At 46.4% G+C, this 19,645-nt stretch overlaps 1 protein-coding gene across 5 annotated transcripts in view; it reads left to right on the top strand.

The window, feature by feature from the left end:
- The window catches only part of LOC149445877 (protein unc-13 homolog B-like), a 294,951-nt gene extending 283,542 nt beyond the window's left edge, over positions 1-11,409 (top strand). For 3 of the 5 annotated variants that reach the window (XM_089653341.1, XM_089653339.1, XM_089653340.1), the window contains 5 exons: positions 1,643-1,790; positions 3,677-3,733; positions 5,174-5,266; positions 7,196-7,355; positions 10,583-11,409. In XM_089653341.1, the coding sequence (XP_089509467.1) occupies positions 1,643-1,790; positions 3,677-3,733; positions 5,174-5,266; positions 7,196-7,355; positions 10,583-10,868 (744 nt within the window). In that variant the 3' untranslated portion in view covers positions 10,869-11,409. The remainder of the gene's footprint in view (positions 1-1,642; positions 1,791-3,676; positions 3,734-5,173; positions 5,267-7,195; positions 7,356-10,582) is intronic. The other 2 variants (XM_089653343.1, XM_089653342.1) reach the window with 1 other exon arrangement.
- The last annotated feature ends 8,236 nt before the right edge of the window (positions 11,410-19,645 follow it).

The following is a 19,645-nucleotide window of genomic DNA, read 5'->3' as shown; positions in this document are numbered from 1 at the left end:
GGTTCCTTCCATTACCTTTCGCTCTGACATTGGGTTAGTCAACCTGATTCCTCTCTTACCAACAACATCCCACCTGAGGCAGGTTCCTCCCATCACATTTCACCCTGACATTGGGTTAGTCAACTTGATTCCTCTTACCAACAACATCCCACCTGAGGCAGGTTCCTCCCATCACATTTCGCCCTGACATTGGGTTAGTCAACCTGATTCCTCTCTTACCAACAACTTCCCACCTGAGGCAGGTTCCTCCCATCACGTTTCGCCCTGACATTGGGTTAGATAACTTGATTCCTCTCTTACCAACAACATCCCACCTGAGGCAGGTTCCTACCATTACCTTTCGCTGTGACATTGGGTTAGTCAACCTGATTCCTCTCTTACCAACAACATCCCACCTGAGGAAGGTTCCTCCCATCACATTTCGCCCTGACATTGGGTTAGTCAACCTGATTCCTCTCTTACCAACAACATCCCACCTGAGGCAGGTTTCTCCCATCACATTTCGCCCTGACATTGGGTTAGTCAACTTGATTCCTCTCTTACCAACAACATCCCACCTGAGGCAGGTTCCTCCCATCACATTTCGCCCTGACATTGGGTTAGTCAACTTGATTCCTCTCTTACCAACAACATCCCGCCGGAAACCAGCTCCCCCAACTGATGCATTTTGCCAGAACATACGGCTAAGTCTATGGCTAAACCCTACATTAGGGAAAAATGAACAAGCAAGGAGCCTGTGACCAGTGGAATGTTGTTACTCAAAGAGGAGTAAAGTTGGTTCTAACAAACGCATTTGGTGTTGGCGCAGCTTGTTCCTAAATGGGGAAGTGAGTGCTGTTCATGGAGGGAAGTACTTACCAGTGGGCTTGGTGCACCCATGGCCGGTTCTGACTAACTTGAGTGCCAGCCTTGGAGCAGAACCATTTTCCTTTTTGTAATGTAAACTTTATTCAGTGTGAGTTCGGTGGGCATTGCTGGGTCGTTCGGTGGGCATTGCTGGGTCATTCAGTGGGCATTGCTGGGTTGTTCGGTGGGCATTGCTGGGTCGTTCGGTGGGCATTGCTGGGTCACTCAGTGAGGTGTGTCTTTCTCTGTACTTCGGGGGTTTAGGACCCCCGTGGAATCCCAATGGCCCTAAATTAGCCTCATGAATTTTTTTTTACCCCTCCACCGCCATTTATGTAGATTGAATCTAACTGTAACCTTACAAATTTGGACAAATACTTTACTGAACAGTATCTTTTTTTTTTTTTTTAATCATTTTTATTGATCATTTTTTACCAGCTTTTATCAATAAATAGCCATCTTTGAACTAGAATCCAGGGACTTTAGCTAGACTGAGATGGTGCCATCAGTCTGCTGCAGGCAGGAGGAAGAATTTATTCAGTCTCCTCTTCCCCAGTGATCAGACTGTACATTGTAACTTTGTAGCAGGTCACAAGGTGAGAGGCTGACGCCGGGGCTGATCTGTGTCTGACATTTGCTGACACAGCCAAGAACTGCACAGGCACCAGGATTTACGTGACTGAGACGGCATTTCAGTCTAGAAAGACTGGCATATGAACTTTGTGACATGCAATGAAAAATGATAGCAAACAGCTGCAGTATGGGTGAATGTCTGCCTGTCTTGTCTTCTGTGCAGCAATATTTTCATGCTGGAGGAAACGGTCTGAAGAAAACGTACCTGGAGAAAAGCCCGGAATTGCAGTCCCTGCGCTATGCCCTCTCGCTCTACACCCAGACCACAGACACACTCATCAAGACCTTTGTGCAATCACAGACGGCACAAGGTGAGATCCCGCTCCATGTTACGTCCCATCTCCAGATACTTGCATGGCTCCATGGGAGATTCTCAATTAAAGGGGAAAAATCTGGAGTCGTAGTCATGTGACCTGGTGTGTCTTTGCGAGTCTTCTGTCTCAGATATTGCGTTTGTCTGTTTGTTTATAAAGTTTACTGCGGCAGCGCATGCTCTGACCAGCGCCAGGCTCCTATTTGTAAAAAGCAAAATGGCATCGCCTACTATTACTGTGTTCCCTCCATAATGTATTCTAATCATTTACAAATCACCAAGATATGGAACATTACAAATGTAAAAGGGGACAAAGGTTTGAATGATTTTATATTGCATGGAATGAGGAAGGGTTAGACCCTCTGTCAAGTCTTTTATTGCTGTGTCCCGGCTGGGAAGGGCTGCACATAAAAGTCAGGGAATATGTTGTGTCAGCGACAGCAGACACACAACAGGGCAAAGACTATGGGCATGATACAGGAGATGATCCGAGACTGCAGACATCATAGAAGACATGGTCAGAGACTGCAGACATGATATAGTAGATGGTCAGAGACTGCAGACATGATATAGTAGATGGTCAGAGACTGCAGACATGATATAGTAGATGGTCAGAGACTGCAGACATGATATAGTAGATGGTCAGAGACTACAGACATGATATAAGAGATGGTTAGAGACTGTAGACATGATATAGTGGATGGTCAGAGACTGCAGACATGATATAAGAGATGGTTAGAGACTGTAGACATGATATAGTAGATGGTCAGAGACTACAGACATGATATAGTAGATGGTCAGAGACTGCAGACATGACATAGTAGATGGTCAGAGACTACAGACATGATATAGTAGATGGTCAGAGACTGCAGGCATGATACAAGAGATGGTTAGAGACTGTAGACATGATATAGTAGATGGTCAGTGACTGCAGACCGGATGTAGTAGATGGTCAAAGACTGCAGACATGATATAGTAGATGCTCAGAGACTGTGGACATGATATAGTAGATGGTCAAAGACTGCGGACATGATATAGTAGATGGTCAGAGACTGCGGACATGCTATAGTAGATGGTCAGAGACTGCGGACATGATATAGTAGATGCTCAGAGACTGCAGACATACTACAGGAGATGGTCAGAGACTGCGGACATGGTATAGTAGATGGTCAGAGACTGCGGATACTATGTAGTAGATGGTTATAAACTGCAGACATGGTATAGTAGATGGTCAGAGAATGCGGACATGATATAGTAGATGGTCAGAGACTGAGGACATGCTATAGTAGATGGTCAGAGACTGCAGACATGATACAAGAGATGGTCAGAGACTGCAGACATGATACAAGAGATGGTCAGAGACTGCAGACATGATACAAGAGATGGTCAGAGACTGCAGACATGATACAAGAGATGGTCAGAGACTGCAGAACATGCTATAGGAGTTGGAGACTGGGGACAACCATTGAATGGAGACCTGTGAACTTGGCACAGAAATGGTGGGAAGCCCTCATAATGGGCACAGCGGGTGTACAGTCTTGAGAACGGAGTGCAGAAATCTCATCAAGTAAATTCCCAAGGTATAGAAGCAACAATCAGGTTGGATTACTCTCCAGCCTCTACTCAAAATCTGAAAGTTCACTTTGTATGAACTGACCCATTAAGACGAAGAGACAATAAATCTCCATCAGCCTTAGTGGTGTCTCTTTCCAAACCTCCAGATATCTTCTGATGTAATCATTGACTGTTCTATGACCTTCACACTGTGACCTCTGACCTATACTGTACAGGCATTAGGGTGTCATGTGTATAGAGTGTGTTCCTGCTTCATGTCTGTATAACCGTCTCTTCCTCTCTCTCTACCTGCCGTCTCTCGTGTCCCAGTGCATGATGGGAAGGGTATTAGGTATACAGCTAACGAGGACGTTCCTCCCAAGGAGGGTATGTTTAGCCGCTATCCTTGTAGTTCACACCAACCTACCTGTATACCTCTAGATTCCAGCTCCATCATCTTATAGTGGAGTAGACTCCATTTCCCATAGAGTAGACCCTCCCAGAGCTGACTTTATTTATTTATTACAGATGTATGTATATACAGTATATATATATCAATTTACACAGCGCTTTACATATATATTATACATTCACATCAGTTCCTGCTCTCGAGGAGCTTACAATCTAAGATCCTGAACTCACATTCATACATACACATACTAGGGCCAATTACCCAACCAGCACGTCCTTGGAGTGTGGTAGGAAACCGGAGTACCGGTAGGAAACCGGAGTACCGGAAGGAAACCCACGCAGGCACAGGGGGAACATCCAAACACCATGCAGGTCATACCGTGATTGAGAATCGAACCGAAGACCCTAGTGCTGCTAGGCAGAAGTGCTGACAACGTGGCCACTGTGCTGCCCCAGTGATCATTGGTGGATTTAGTTCCTGGCTGGCTCCTCATATCTATCTGTGATTTCCGTGGGGAGATCTTACAGTGACATGTCCTGGCTCCATCTCCATGATGGGACCAGTATTGGAGTCCCTCACTCTCACCAGCATAGGAAGTGTCAAAACTACTTCTCACGTGTGGCAACACTGATAGCTATGGGGATTTCACCTTCAGAGTTCTTGAGGAGGACACAGAAGGCCACTTTGGTATATTATACCTTCATCTTCCTGTGAAGAAGGTTCTTATGACCTTAAAACTAAATCCTTTGGGGGCGAGAAACCAATACATGGAAGTCTTCATTATCATCAGTATTGTAGAGGTGCCCAGATACAGTTTGTGTATATCCAAAAGAGGTTATTGAAGACCACCAAGAGTCATCCAAAGTGGACATCGTGTATCTTCAAGAAGAAAATGTCCGATTTGAGCCTATCAGAAAATCAGCTTCCTTTCCTTTATGGCACCAGATCTGGGTATCTTATTGGTTGGTAGGGGGTAACAGGGTGATCCTGGAGTCTTGAGCACATGAAGATCATAATGTTCAGTTTTGGAGAACAAGAAAGATGTTGATACAAGTGAATAGTTGCAGAAAAAAGGAACAGATATACTGTTTGGTTTTAACCACACAGTTCACTAGATCTTGGCTGGCTGGACAGAGCTGCTTGATTGTCTGCTTATCATGTATGTAGAGTCAGAGCAGTGGTCTACAAACTGCGGCCCAGGGGCTGGATGTGGCCCCTTGATTGTGGTGACATACCAGGTATGCGAATGGTCGCCAAGTGGATATTCAACCTTCTGCCCAGCCAGAGGCAGCTTTGTTCTCCTGGGAATAGAGGAACACGGACATCACACCCCAACATTGACCAAACACATGTTCACCTACATGAAATGACTCCCCGAGATTGACTGTACCATCCTGTCTGTCTGTCTGTCCCAGGCTCCGGTGTGGACGATTCAGTGGGGGAGGTGTCCATACAGGTTGACCTGTTCACTCATCCAGGAACCGGCGAGCAGAAGGTCACTGTGAAAGGTAAGGCAATCGTCACGTTCCAGATTTCATCACAATTGTAATGTTTGTGAGCTCTTTACAAGGATGACGGGCAAAATTAGAAATAAAATATCTGATGAGCATCTTGAGAATTACTACTCCATCCATCCAACCAGATATTGATGTGTTAGTTTATCAAAAACACAGGCACTAGTTTTATGTTTCCCTCTTTAAAGTGTTACTAAACCCCCAACAGTACAATCAGTCTGTAGATGCAGGAAAGCATGCTTGTTATACTCACTGTGGGACCTAAGGGGTTAATCCTCCGCATTGTGTAAAAAGGCTGTTTGATCCTGTCCCCCCTCTTGTTGAAATGACCACGCTGATGCAGACTGAACCCGTGGTCACATGCACATGCTCAGTTTGGTGTGTATTGCTAGAGAGGGTTTGTTTTTTTTCTTGGGAGGATGCATGTGATCAGCACTGTCCAGACAGAGGTCAGGGGTTCTGCATCCTTCTAGAGCAGAAAGAAAACTCCTCCTACAAGCTTTAACCAGTGCTCTGCGAGACACTGATAGAAGTCACAAGACTGCTATATACTGCTGATGAGAAAAGGTATTTAGCAGTTTATATTTACTAAAATAATTGCATTTCTATGCTTTGTGTACTGTGGGAGACAGGATATGATGAATGCGGGGTCTGGGGAGAGCGGATATAGTGAATGCAGGGTCCTGGGAGAGCGGATATAGTGAATGCGGGGTCCGGGGAGAGCGGATATAGTGAATGCGGGGTCCGGGGAGAGCGGATATAGTGAATGCGGGGTCCGGGGAGAGCGGATATAGTGAATGCGGGGTCCGGGGAGAGCGGATATAGTGAATGCGGGGCCCGGGGAGAACGGATATAGTGAATGCAGGGTCCGGGGAGAGCGGATATAGTGAATGCGGGGTCTGGGGAGAGCGGATATAGTGAATGCGGGGTCCGGGGAGAGCGGATATAGTGAATGCGGGGTCCGGGGAGACGAAATATAGTGAATGCGGGGTCCGGGGAGAGCGGATATAGTGAATGCGGGGTCCGGAGAGAGCGGATATAGTCAATGCGGGGTCCGGGGAGAGCGGATATAGTGAATGCAGGGTCCGGGGAGAGCGGATATAGTGAATGCGGGGTCCGGGGAGAGCGGATATAGTCAATGCGGGGTCCGGGGAGAGCGGATATAGTGAATGCGGGGTCCGGGGAGAGCGGATATAGTCAATGCGGGGTCCGGGGAGAGCGGATATAGTGAATGCGGGGTCCGGGGAGAGCGGATATAGTGAGTGCGGGGTCCGGGGAGAGCGGAACAGTAGACTCCTCCATCAACAGTAGATCCACCACCAGCAACAATAGACCCCTCCTTCAACAGTAGACCCCATCCGCAACAATAGACTCCTCCTTCAACAGTAGATCCCTCACCAGCAACAATAGACCCATCCTTCAACAGTAGATCCTCCACCAGCAACAATAGATGTACCTAGCAACGATAGACTGCCACACAAGAAAAGATCTCCACCAACATTTTTTTTTGGGGGGGGGATGTTATGTGCTTGGGTGTAACTTTATTTTTATGCAATAAAAAAACTGTCCACTATGTGATGATTTTTAGGTGCCAGGTTCTCTTTATTCAGACATGCCGGGTCTAAAAGACGGTACATATCTCCTCTGGGCTCCACTGAATATATTACAATGCAGATCGCATTGCAATACATTCCTCCCCAGCTAGAATAGAAAGTGACAGGAGTGACCCGGCAGTCGTACACTTTCCGGGTCACAGAAAGAAAGGGAGGAGCCGTGTGTCTGCTCCCCTGCCTCCCCTCCACTCGCATCTGGCAGCGAAAGGGTAAAAAAACAAAACAAAATGGCTTTTGATAGGGTGTAGTACCTCCACCAGCCTGTGGTGGCGCTGTCTCCTTACATCACTCTCTGTGCTTTCCCTGGCAGTGGTGGCCGCCAATGACCTCAAGTGGCAGACGACCGGCATGTTCCGACCCTTCGTGGAGGCCACTGTGATTGGACCTCATCTGAGCGACAAGAAGAGGAAATTCACCACCAAGTCCAAGAGCAACAACTGGGCTCCCAAATACAACGAGACCTTCCACTTGTGAGTGCCAGGGCAAATATGCTGAAATTTGTATAGTGGCCTGTATAAAGGGGTGTGGTCTCTGTTCACCCTGCCAAGGCCTCCACCATGGCCTCCACCATGGCTTATTTCTGTCCATACATAATAATAGATGGTATCACTCCTCTGTATTCCACTACCTCAACTCTGCTGGGCTACTGGGAAAGCTCCATTCCAAACAGAATAAAAAAAAAATACTGGCAAGTTGAATAGTCCGTTGCATTTTATTGTTCTTGAGGAATACATTGGGAAGATATTTTCCATTTTTTTTTTTTCAAATAATTTTCACAAAGCCTAAGGATGGTTCCACCCTCCTCCCCCTGATGTATTCTCTATATTGTCAAGAAATCTTTTAATCAAATCTGATATAGATTGGACCAGCTGGGCTGAGAGCTGCCTGTAGGTACATTCCCACAGAGTTTTGGGTGTTCCTGGCCACCTTTATGTGTTACATTCTCCAAAAACTAAATGAAACTCCAGCAGGGATGGTGGGAACCTCTCATAATGAGTACAGCAGGTGTATAGGCCCGGGAACTTGGCACTCTTCTGGGAAGGCCGTCCACAAGGTTTAGGAGGGTGTCTATGGGAAGGTTGGACCATTCTTCCAGAAGCACATTTGTCAGGTCAGACACTGATGTCGGGGGAGGAGGCCTGGATCACAGTCTCCACTCTAATTCATCCCAAAGGTGTTCTATGGGGTTGAGGTCAGGACTCTGTGCAGGACAGTCAAGTTCCTCCACCCCAAACTGGCTCCTCCATGTCTTTATGGACCTTGCTTTGTGCACTGGTGCGCAGTCATGTTGGAACAGGAAGGGGCCACCCCTTCCAACTAGGGGGCCAAGCCCACCCTGAAAAACATTTGGCTTAAGGCAGTCAGGCAAGTACCATTCTCCTGGCAACTGCCGAACCCAGACATGTCCATCAGATTGCCAGACAGAGAAGTGTGATTGGTCACTCCAGAGAACATGTCTCCACTGCTCTAGAGTCCAGTGGCGGCGTGCTTTACACCATGGCATCCGACGCTTTGCATTGCACTTGGTGATGTAAGGCTTGGATGCAGCTGCTCGGCCATGGAAACCCATTCCATGAAGCTCTCTACGCACTGTTGTTGGGCTCATCTGAAGGCCACACCAAGTTTGGAGGTCTTTAGCTATTGACTCTGCAGACAGTTGGTGACTTCTGCGCACTGTGCACTTCAGTATGCGCTGACCCCGCCCTGTCATGTGACGTGGCCTACCACTTGGTGGCTGAGTGGCTGTTCCCAGTTGCTTCCACTTTGTTATAATCCCACTAACAGCTGAGCGTGGAATATTTTGTAGCCAGGAAATGTCACGGATGAACTTATTGCACAGGTGGCCACCTATCACGGGACCACGCTTGGAGTCACTGAGCTCCTGAGAGCGACCCATTCTTTCAAAAAAGTTTTTAGAAGCAGTCTGCATGCTTAGGTGCTTGATTTTATACACCTGTGGCCATGGAGGGGATTGGAAGACCAGAATCACATGATTTGGAAGTGTGTCCCAATACTGGCAATATAGTGTACTTTACTACGGTTGCCTATACTCTTGTCCGTCTGCCTAGGGTTGCCTATACTCTTGTCCGTCTGCCTAAGGTTGCCTATACTCTTGTCCATCTGCCTAGGGTTGCCTATACTGTGGTCCATCTGCCTAGGGTTGCCTATACTGTGGTCCATCTGCCTAGGGTTGCCTATACTCTGGTTCATCTGCCTAGGGTTGCCTATATTCTTGTCCATCTTCCTAGGGTTGCCTATATTCTTGTCCATCTGCCTAGGGTTGCCTACATTCTTGTCCATCTGCCTAGGGTTGCCTATACTCCGGTCCATCTGCCTAGGGTTGCCTATATTCTTGTCCATCTTCCTAGGGTTGCCTATATTCTTGTCCATCTGCCTAGGGTTGGCTATACTCTTCACCATCTGCCTAGGGTTGCCTATACTCTTGTCCCGCTGCCTAGGGTTGCCTATACTCTTGTCTTATCTGCCTAGGGTTGCCTATACTCTTGTCGTATCTGCCTAGGGTTGCCTATACTCTTGTCCATCTGCCTAAGGTTGCCTATACTCTTGTCCATCTGCCTAAGGTTGCCTATACTCTTGTCCTTCTGCCTAGGGTTGCCTATACTCTTGTCCATCTGCCTAGGGCTTTCTATATTCTTGTCCATCTGCCTAGGGCTTTCTATATTCTTGTCCATCTGCCTAGGGCTTTCTATACTCTTGTCCATCTGCCTAGGGCTTCCTATACTCTTGTCTATCTGTCTGGGTTGCTTATACTCTTTTCCATCTGCCTAAGGTTGCCTATACTCTTCACCATCTGCCTAGGGTTGCCTATACTCTTGTCCCGCTGCCTAGGGTTGCCTATACTCTTGTCTTATCTGCCTAGGGTTGCCTATACTCTTGTCGTATCTGCCTAGGGTTGCCTATACTCTTGTCCATCTGCCTAAGGTTGCCTATACTCTTGTCCATCTGCCTAAGGTTGCCTATACTCTTGTCCTTCTGCCTAGGGTTGCCTATACTCTTGTCGTATCTGCCTAGGGTTGCCTATACTCTTGTCCATCTGCCTAAGGTTGCCTATACTCTTGTCCATCTGCCTAAGGTTGCCTATACTCTTGTCCTTCTGCCTAGGGTTGCCTATACTCTTGTCCATCTGCCTAGGGCTTTCTATATTCTTGTCCATCTGCCTAGGGCTTTCTATATTCTTGTCCATCTGCCTAGGGCTTTCTATACTCTTGTCCATCTGCCTAGGGCTTCCTATACTCTTGTCTATCTGTCTGGGTTGCTTATACTCTTTTCCATCTGCCTAAGGTTGCCTATACTCTTGTCTATCTGGCTAAGGTTGCCTATACTCTTGTCTATCTGGCTAAGGTTGCCAATACTCTTGTCTATCTGTCTGGGTTGCTTATACTCTTGTCCATCTGGTAAGGTTGCCTATACTCTTGTCCATCTGGTAAGGTTGCCTATACTCTTGTCCATCTGGTAAGGTTGCCTATACTCTTGTCCATCTGGTAAGGTTGCCTATACTCTTGTCCATCTGGTAAGGTTGCCTATACACTTGTCCATCTGCCTAGGGCTTCCTATACTCTTGTCCATCTGCCTAGGGGTGTCTATATTTTTGTCTATGTCCATTCATGACTTCCAGTAGCTGACAGTGGCATTAAAGATGCATATTGACCTTATTCTTTCTATTTTTCCCTTTTAGTATTCTGGGCAATGAGGACGGTCCGGAGTGTTATGAGCTGCAAGTCTGCGTGAAGGACTATTGCTTCGCACGGGAAGACCATGTGCTGGGAATCGCTGTCATTCAGCTGCGTGACATTGCAGACAAAGGCAGCTGTGCTTGTTGGTGCCCGCTGGGCCGCCGCATCCAAATGGATGACACGGGACTTACCATCCTGCGCATCCTCTCCCAGCGGACCAATGACGAGGTGGCCCGGGAGTTCGTCAAACTAAAATCTGAGACCCGCTCCACTGAGGAGGGAAGCTGAGCCACGAAAACCGCATCTTCTAGTATGTGCCAATTATACTGTCCCTTGCTCGGTGGCTGCCTTCGGACCGGAAGGCAAGGCGATAAGCGAGCAGAATATTTATTTTTTAGTTCCAGACACCACAGATGAACACACAGAGACTCTCCGGTGTCTTGTAAATAAGATATTTATATAAAAAAGGACTCTGTCGGCGACTGTATTGGCCTCCTCCTGTGCTCTTAAAGGTGCAAGATTTCCAAGACAGACTGAAGATGGTCTAATTCTGGAGCTCACAGCCATGCAAAGTACAAGATTTCTGGGACAGACTGAAGGTGATCAGGCTCTGGGTCTCATGGGAGTAGAATGACAGTTTGTTCCTCTAGAGCAGCCTTTCTCAACCGTTTTAAAATGGAAGAACCCTTAAAATTACTTTCAGGTCTCAGGGAACTCCTACTAATAATTACTATATCTACAGCTCACAGTACGTTACCATAACAGATAAATAAAAAAAGAAAAAAGAAATTAGGCATTCTAAGTGTATTTTACACCCACGGGCTTCTCTGTACAAGTGTTTTTCCATCACATTGGTAGTCACTGGAGAAGTGCCTTTTTTACATTGGTAGTCAGTAGAGCCAGCCCCCTTACATTGGCAGTCAGTAGAGACAGCCCCTTTACATTGGTAGTCAGTAGAGACAGCCCCCTTACATTGGTAGTCAGTAGAGACAGCCCCCTTACATTGGCAGTCAGTAGAGCCAGCCCCCTTACATTGGCAGTCAGTAGAGACAGCCCCCTTACATTGGCAGTCAGTAGAGACAGCCCCCTTACATTGGCAGTCAGTAGAGACAGCCCCCTTACATTGGCAGTCAGTAGAGACAGCCCCCTTACATTGGCAGTCAGTAGAGACAGCCCCCTTACATTGGCAGTCAGTAGAGACAGCCCCCTTACATTGGCAGTCAGTAGAGCCAGCCCCCTTACATTGGCAGTCAGTAGAGACAGCCCCTTTACATTGGTAGTCAGTAGAGACAGCCCCCTTACATTGGTAGTCAGTAGAGACAGCCCCCTTACATTGGCAGTCAGTAGAGACAGCCCCCTTACATTGGCAGTCAGTAGAGACAGCCCCCTTACATTGGCAGTCAGTAGAGACAGCCCCCTTACATTGGCAGTCAGTAGAGACAGCCCCCTTACATTGGCAGTCAGTAGAGACAGCCCCCTTACATTGGCAGTCAGTAGAGACAGCCCCCTTACATTGGCAGTCAGTAGAGACAGCCCCCTTACATTGGCAGTCAGTAGAGACAGCCCCCTTACATTGGCAGTCAGTAGAGACAGCCCCCTTACATTGGCAGTCAGTAGAGACAGCCCCCTTACATTGGCAGTCAGTAGAGACAGCCCCCTTACATTGGTAGTCAGTAGAGACAGCCCCCTTACATTGGCAGTCAGCAGAGACAGCCCCCTTACATTGGCAGTCAGCAGAGACAGCCCCCTTACATTGGCAGTCAGCAGAGACAGCCCCCTTACATTGGCAGTCAGCAGAGACAGCCCCCTTACATTGGCAGTCAGCAGAGACAGCCCCCTTACATTGGCAGTCAGCAGAGACAGCCCCCTTACATTGGCAGTCAGCAGAGACAGCCCCCTTACATTGGCAGTCAGCAGAGACAGCCCCCTTACATTGGCAGTCAGCAGAGACAGCCCCCTTACATTGGCAGTCAGCAGAGACAGCCCCCTTACATTGGCAGTCAGAGACAGCCCCCTTACATTGGTAGTCAGTAGAGACATCCCCCTTACATTGGTAGTCAGTAGAGACATCCCCCTTACTTTGGTAGTCAGTAGAGACATCCCCCTTACATTGGTAGTCAGTAGAGACAGCCCCCTTACATTGGCAGTCAGTAGAGACAGCCCCCTTACATTGGCAGTCAGTAGAGACAGCCCCCTTACATTGGTAGTCAGTAGAGACATCCCCCTTACATTGGTAGTCTGTAGAGACAGTCCCCTTACATTGGCAGTCTGTAGAGACAGTCCCCTTACATTGGCAGTCTGTAGAGACAGTCCCCTTACATTGGCAGTCTGTAGAGACAGTCCCCTTACATTGGCAGTCTGTAGAGACAGACCCCTTACATTGGCAGTCTGTAGAGACAGTCCCCTTACATTGGCAGTCTGTAGAGACAGTCCCCTTACATTGGCAGTCTGTAGAGACAGTCCCCTTACATTGGCAGTCTGTAGAGACAGTCCCCTTACATTGGCAGTCTGTAGAGACAGTCCCCTTACATTGGCAGTCTGTAGAGACAGTCCCCTTACATTGGCAGTCTGTAGAGACAGTCCCCTTACATTGGCAGTCTGTAGAGACAGCCCCCTTACATTGGCAGTCTGTAGAGACATCCCCCTTACATTGGTAGTCAGTAGGGACATTCCCCTTATATTAGTAGTCAGTGTAGAATCTCCTTGCATTGGTCATCAACGCAGTAACTCCCCCTTTTTTTTCATTGATGGGTAATGAAGAAGTGCCTCCCATACATTGGTTTTCAGTGAAGGTTTTCTCCCATTGGTAGTCCAGGGGAGAAGGGCCCCTTAGATTGGTGGCAAGGGGGAAGAGACCCCTCACATTGGTGGTCAGTGGAGAAGGCATCCTTTACGTTGGTAGACCAGTGGAGAATGGCTCAGTAGATTAATAGTCAGGGGGAGAAGACCCATCACATTGGTGGTCAATGGAAAAGGACCCCCCTTACATTAGTTGTCAGTGGAGAAAGCCCCTTTACATTGGTAGTCTGTGGAGAAACACCCCCTTTCATTAGTGGTCATTGAGGAAGGGCCCTCTTACATTGCTTGTCAATGAAGAAAGGCCCCACATTGGTAATAGGTGGAAAAGGTCCTCTTAGATTGGTAGTCAGTGGAGAAGGGCCTCCTTACTTTGGTAGTTAGTGGAGGAAGGCCCCCTTAGATTTGTAGTCAGTGAAAAAAGACCCTCATCACATTAGTTGTCAATGAAGAAAGTCCCCTTACATTGGTATTCAGTGGAGAAAGGCCCCCTTACATTAGTAGTCAGGGAAGAAGGACCCTTTACTTTGGCAGTCAGTGAAAAAGAGCCCCCTTTACATTAATGGTCAGTGAATGCCCCCTTACATTGGTAGTCAGTGGTGAAGGCCCCCCTTGCATTGGTAGTCAGTGGAGAAGGCCCCCCTTAGATTGGTAGTCAGTGGAGAAGGCCCCCCTTAGATTGGTAGTCAGTGGAGAAGGCCCCCCTTAGATTGGTAGTCAGTGGAGAAGGCCCCCCTTAGATTGGTAGTCAGTGGAGAAGGCCCCCTTTAGATTGGTAGTCAGTGAAGAAGGCCCCCTTTGCATTGGTAGTCAGTGGAGAAGGCCCCCTTGCATTGGTAGTCAGTGGAGAAGGCCCCCTTAGATTGGTAGTCAGTGGAAAAGGCCCCCTTTAGATTGGTAGTCAGTAGAGAAGGCCCCCTTCCATTGGTAGTCAGTGGAGAAGGCCCCCCTTACATTGGTAATCAGTGAAGAAGGCCCCCCTTGCATTGGTAATCAGTGGAGAAGGCCCCCCTTAGATTGGTAGTCAGTGGAGAAGGCCCCCTTTAGATTGGTAGTCAGTAGAGAAGGCCCCCTTGCATTGGTAGTCAGTAGAGAATGCCCCCCTTACATTGGTAGTCAGTGAAGAAGGCCACCCTTGCATTGGTAGTCAGTAGAGAAGGCCTCCTTGCATTCGTAGTCAGTGGAGAAGGCCCCCCTTAGATTAGTAGTCAGTGGAGAAGGCCCCCTTTAGACTGGTAGTCAGTGAAGAAGGCCCCCCTTGCATTGGTAGTCAGTGGAGAAGGCCCCCTTGCATTGGTAGTCAGTGGAGAAGGCCCCCCTTAGATTGGTAGTCAGTAGAGAAGGCCCCCTTACATTGGTAGTCAGTAGAGAAGGCCCCCCCTTGCATTGGTAGTCAGTAAAGAGGGCCCCCTTGCATTGGTAGTCAGTAGAGAAGGCCCCCTTACATTGGTAGTCAGTGGAAAAGGCCCCCCTTAGATTGGTAGTCAGTAGAGAAGGCCCCCTTACATTGGTAGTCAGTAGAGAAGGCCCCCATACTTTGGTAGTCATTGAAGAAGGCCCCCTTAGATTGGTGGCCAGGGGCCAAAAAGACCTTTATTTTAGTGGTCAGTGAAGAAGGGCTCCCTCCAGTAATGGTCAGTGAACGTCCCCTTGGATTGGTAGTCAGTGGAGAAAGCCCCACCTTTGATTGGTGGTCAGTGGGGAGAATGCCTCCTTCAGTTAGCTAAAAAAGGTAATTTGTCTGTCTGTCTGTCTGTCTGTCAGCACATACTGATCTGAGAAAATGTAGAAAAAAATAGAAACTGCTGATTGCCCAAGTATCCCGTAGTAGGCTCTGGAGAAGCCATGGTTGAGCAAGGCTGCTCTAGCGTGATATGTATGTGACTGTTAAGGCAATAGGTGACAGACGGCCAGTGCTCCATCGTGACGCAGAACAACCAAGGAACGAATTCTGAACACCCCTCGTTATTCGGTAGGTAGGTGGCGCCTCTCCGTGTGAACACTGACCATAAACCTACCTTGAAATGATGTAGCGCCCCGGAACAACACGCCCAACGTACACACTCTGCGCATTTCTTTTTTTCTATCACTTTGCAATATCGTATGTATTTTTTTTTTCCAATTTTAAAAAAATGATTTCTGTTTTAAGCATCAATCGTTATTTTTATTAAGCCGTTCTTTTTTTTTTATTATTAATTGCTTTAGCGCAAGTATCTTTTTTTTCATATTAAAAGGACCACGTTGTCTCCGGAAGAGGTGGACTATAAGATAGTATTTATTATTGGAGAAGACGGGGACATGCACCTTTTTAGGAGGAAAGTTACAGCGACTGACTCCACGTGCCATAATTTGGTGCTCTGCGCAAGAGACTTTTTTCCTGTTACAGCGGAGGCTCTGGAAAAGGCAAATTGTTATGATTTTTTAGGTTTTTTTGAATTTTTGTTTGCACTATATAGGGGGTTTGAGATTTGCATTGAGAACAGGAGCGGAATTTGCAGATAATCCCCATTGGAAGGACAGAGCGGTCCAGGAAGGGTTCGTTCTCAACCTTCATTTCATTTCAGTAAAGGCCGATTTCAGCCAAAACTTGGGAAGGGATAAATTCGTTTGGGCTTTGCCATCTGTGTCCGTGGGGGAGATTTCATGCTATTCCTGTCTTGGTGACGCTGTGTCACATCTAGGGGCGGACTGACAATTCATGGGGCCCCTGGGCAATAGGGGATCATGGGGCCCCTGTGTCCTTGCCCACACTCAAAGCACACCCAAAAAAGCCTATAAAAAAGGTACCAGGGGCATTTCATGGGGCCCTCGGGCAGGGCCCGAGTGCTCAAATGGTCAGTCCGCCCCTGGCCACATCCTGGCAAATGGGAGGAGATTTACTAAATCTGGTTCACTCAGAATCTGGAGAAGCTCTGCATAGTAACCAATCGGCTTCCAGGTTTTGCTGTCAAAGCCTAATTGAACGAGCTGAAATTGGAAGTTGATTGGTTACCATGCAGAGCTCCACCAGATTCTGAGTGCACCTTAGTAAATTCCCTCCATAATGTCACCAATGGAAGGAATTGAAGGGATATTTCCCCAAGCTACAAGACTAACCTTTCTTTAGCCTTCTTTTATTAATGTTTTTGTCCCCGATGGGATGATTTTTCCCTTACTTCTTCCTCTTAGTGACACTCTCTCACACCCTGACACAGAGGTTGTCACCTGGACAGGAAGTAAAGGGAAACCCCGTCAACGGAGACACAAATCCTTCCCCGCTTGAGCCAAAGTTTTGCCTGGAGTTGGTCTTTAAACCTGGCTTGACTGGTGACATGTAGCGGACGGATGTCAGACCTCTCCCCCTCTTTGTATTGTACAAATGTAAGACACCCATCCGCCAACGTTGTAATGTACAATTATATAACCTCTCTTCTGCCAAGACTGTGGCGCCCCCTGGTGCTGGCCGTGCCATGACGCAGCAGCCAGCCGGCGGGGGTACGACTGTATTACTTGTTACAAGATGTGAGAGTATGATGTAGATTTGTCATTGTACGTGCCATTGTCACACAGCAGATACTGTAGTTTTAATGACAATAAAGAATATGAAATCAGCCCGGCATGTTTTGTGATGGCTTTGTCTGTGGTTTGTAAATATGATATATATCCCACCGATATAATATGTCTGACCTAACATCCAGGGGAAAAAAGGCAAACGGCCCAGTGATTCCTAACCAGCAAGAAAGTCACTTTACTGACATATAGTGGGAGATTTACTAAAACTGGAGCACTCAGAATCTGGTGCAGCTGTGCGTGGGAGCCAATCAGCTTCTAACTTCAGCTTGTTCAATTAAAGTGTTGGCAATAAATCCCGGAAGCTGCTTGGTTTCTATACAGAGATTATACATGGAGAGCATATCCCCCCTTATGTATTATACATGGTGATCATATCCCCCCTTATGTATTATACATGGAGATCATATCCCCCCTTATGTATTATACATGGTGATCATATCCCCCCTTATGTATTATACATGGAGATCATATCCCCCCTTATGTATTATACATGGAGATCATATCCCCCCTTATGTATTATACATGGTGATCATATCCCCCCTTATGTATTATACATGGAGATCATATCCCCCCTTATGTATTATACATGGAGATCATATCCCCCCTTATGTATTATACATGGAGATCATATCCCCCCCCCTTATGTATTATACATGGAGATCATATCCCCCCTTATGTATTATACATGGAGATCATATCCCCCCTTATGTATTATACATGGAGATCATATCCCCCCCCCCTTATGTATTATACATGGAGATCATATCCCCCCTTATGTATTATACATGGTGACCATATCCCCCTTATGTATTATACATGGAGATCATATCCCCCTTATGTATTATACATGGAGATCATATCCCCCCTTATGTATTATACATGGAGATCATATCCCCCCTTATGTATTATACATGGAGATCATACCCCCCCTTATGTATTATACATGGAGATCATATCCCCCCTTATGTATTATACATGGAGATCATATCCCCCCTTATGTATTATACATGGATCTCATATCCCCCCTTATGTATTATACATGGAGATCATACCCCCCCTTATGTATTATACATGGAGATCATATCCCCCCTTATGTATTATACATGGAGATCATATCCCCCTTATGTATTATACATGGAGATCATATCCCCCCTTATGTATTATACATGGCGATCATATCCCCCCTTATGTATTATACATGGTGATCATATCCCCCCTTATGTATTATACATGGAGATCATATCCCCCCCCTTTATGTATTATACATGGAGATCATATCCCCCCCTTATGTATTATACATGGAGATCATATCCCCGCTTATGTATTATACATGGAGATCATTTCCCCCCTTCTGTATTATACATGGAGATCATTTCCCCCCTTATGTATTATACATGGAGATCATATCCCCCTTATGTATTATACATGGAGATCATATCCCCCCTTATGTATTATACATGGAGATCATATCCCCCTTATGTATTATACATGGAGATCATATCCCCCCTTATGTATTATACATGGAGATCATATCCCCCCCTTATGTATTATACATGGAGATCATATCCCCCCCTTATGTATTATACATGGAGATCATATCCCCCCTTATGTATTATACATGGTGATCATATCCCCCCTTATGTATTATACATGGAGATCATATCCCCCCTTATGTATTATACATGGAGATCATATCCCCCTTATGTATTATACATGGAGATCATATCCCCCCTTATGTATTATACATGGAGATCATATCCCCCCCTTATGTATTATACATGGAGATCATATCCCCCCTTATGTATTATACATGGAGATCATATCCCCCTTATGTATTATACATGGTGATCAAATCCCCCCCTTATGTGTTATATATGGAGATCATATCCCCCTTATGTATTATACATGGAGATCATATGCCCCCTTATGTATTATACATGGAGATCATATCCCCCCCTTATGTATTATACATGGAGATCATACCCCCCCTTATGTATTATACATGGAGATCATATCCCCCCTTATGTATTATACATGGAGATCATATCCCCCCTTATGTATTATACATGGTGATCATATGCCCCCTTATGTATTATACATGGAGATCATATCCCCCCTTATGTATTATACATGGTGATCATATCCCCCCTTATGTGTTATATATGAAGATCATATCCCCCCTTATGTATTATACATGGAGATCATATCCCCCCTTATGTATTATACATGGAGATCATATCCCCCCTTATGTATTATACATGGAGATCATATCCCCCCTTATGTATTATACATGGTGATCATATCCCCCCTTATGTATTATACATGGAGATCATATCCCCCCTTATGTATTATACATGGAGATCATATCCCCCTTATGTATTATACATGGAGATCATATCCCCCCTTATGTATTATACATGGAGATCATATCCCCCCTTATGTATTATACATGGTGATCATATCCCCCCTTATGTATTATACATGGAGATCATATCCCCCCTTATGTATTATACATGGAGATCATATCCCCCCTTATGTATTATACATGGAGATCATATCCCCCTTATGTATTATACATGGAGATCATATCCCCCCTTATGTATTATACATGGAGATCATATCCCCCCCTTATGTATTATACATGGAGATCATATCCCCCCTTATGTATTATACATGGAGATCATATCCCCCTTATGTATTATACATGGTGATCAAAT

Source organism: Staurois parvus, unplaced genomic scaffold (assembly GCF_062004578.1).
Source record: "Staurois parvus isolate SC_StPar_1 unplaced genomic scaffold, SC_StPar_1.0 ptg000706l, whole genome shotgun sequence".
NCBI classification, from domain to species: Eukaryota; Metazoa; Chordata; class Amphibia; order Anura; family Ranidae; genus Staurois; species Staurois parvus.
Note: the sequence above shows the minus strand (reverse complement) of the source record. Positions and strands in the feature narration are given on the sequence as shown.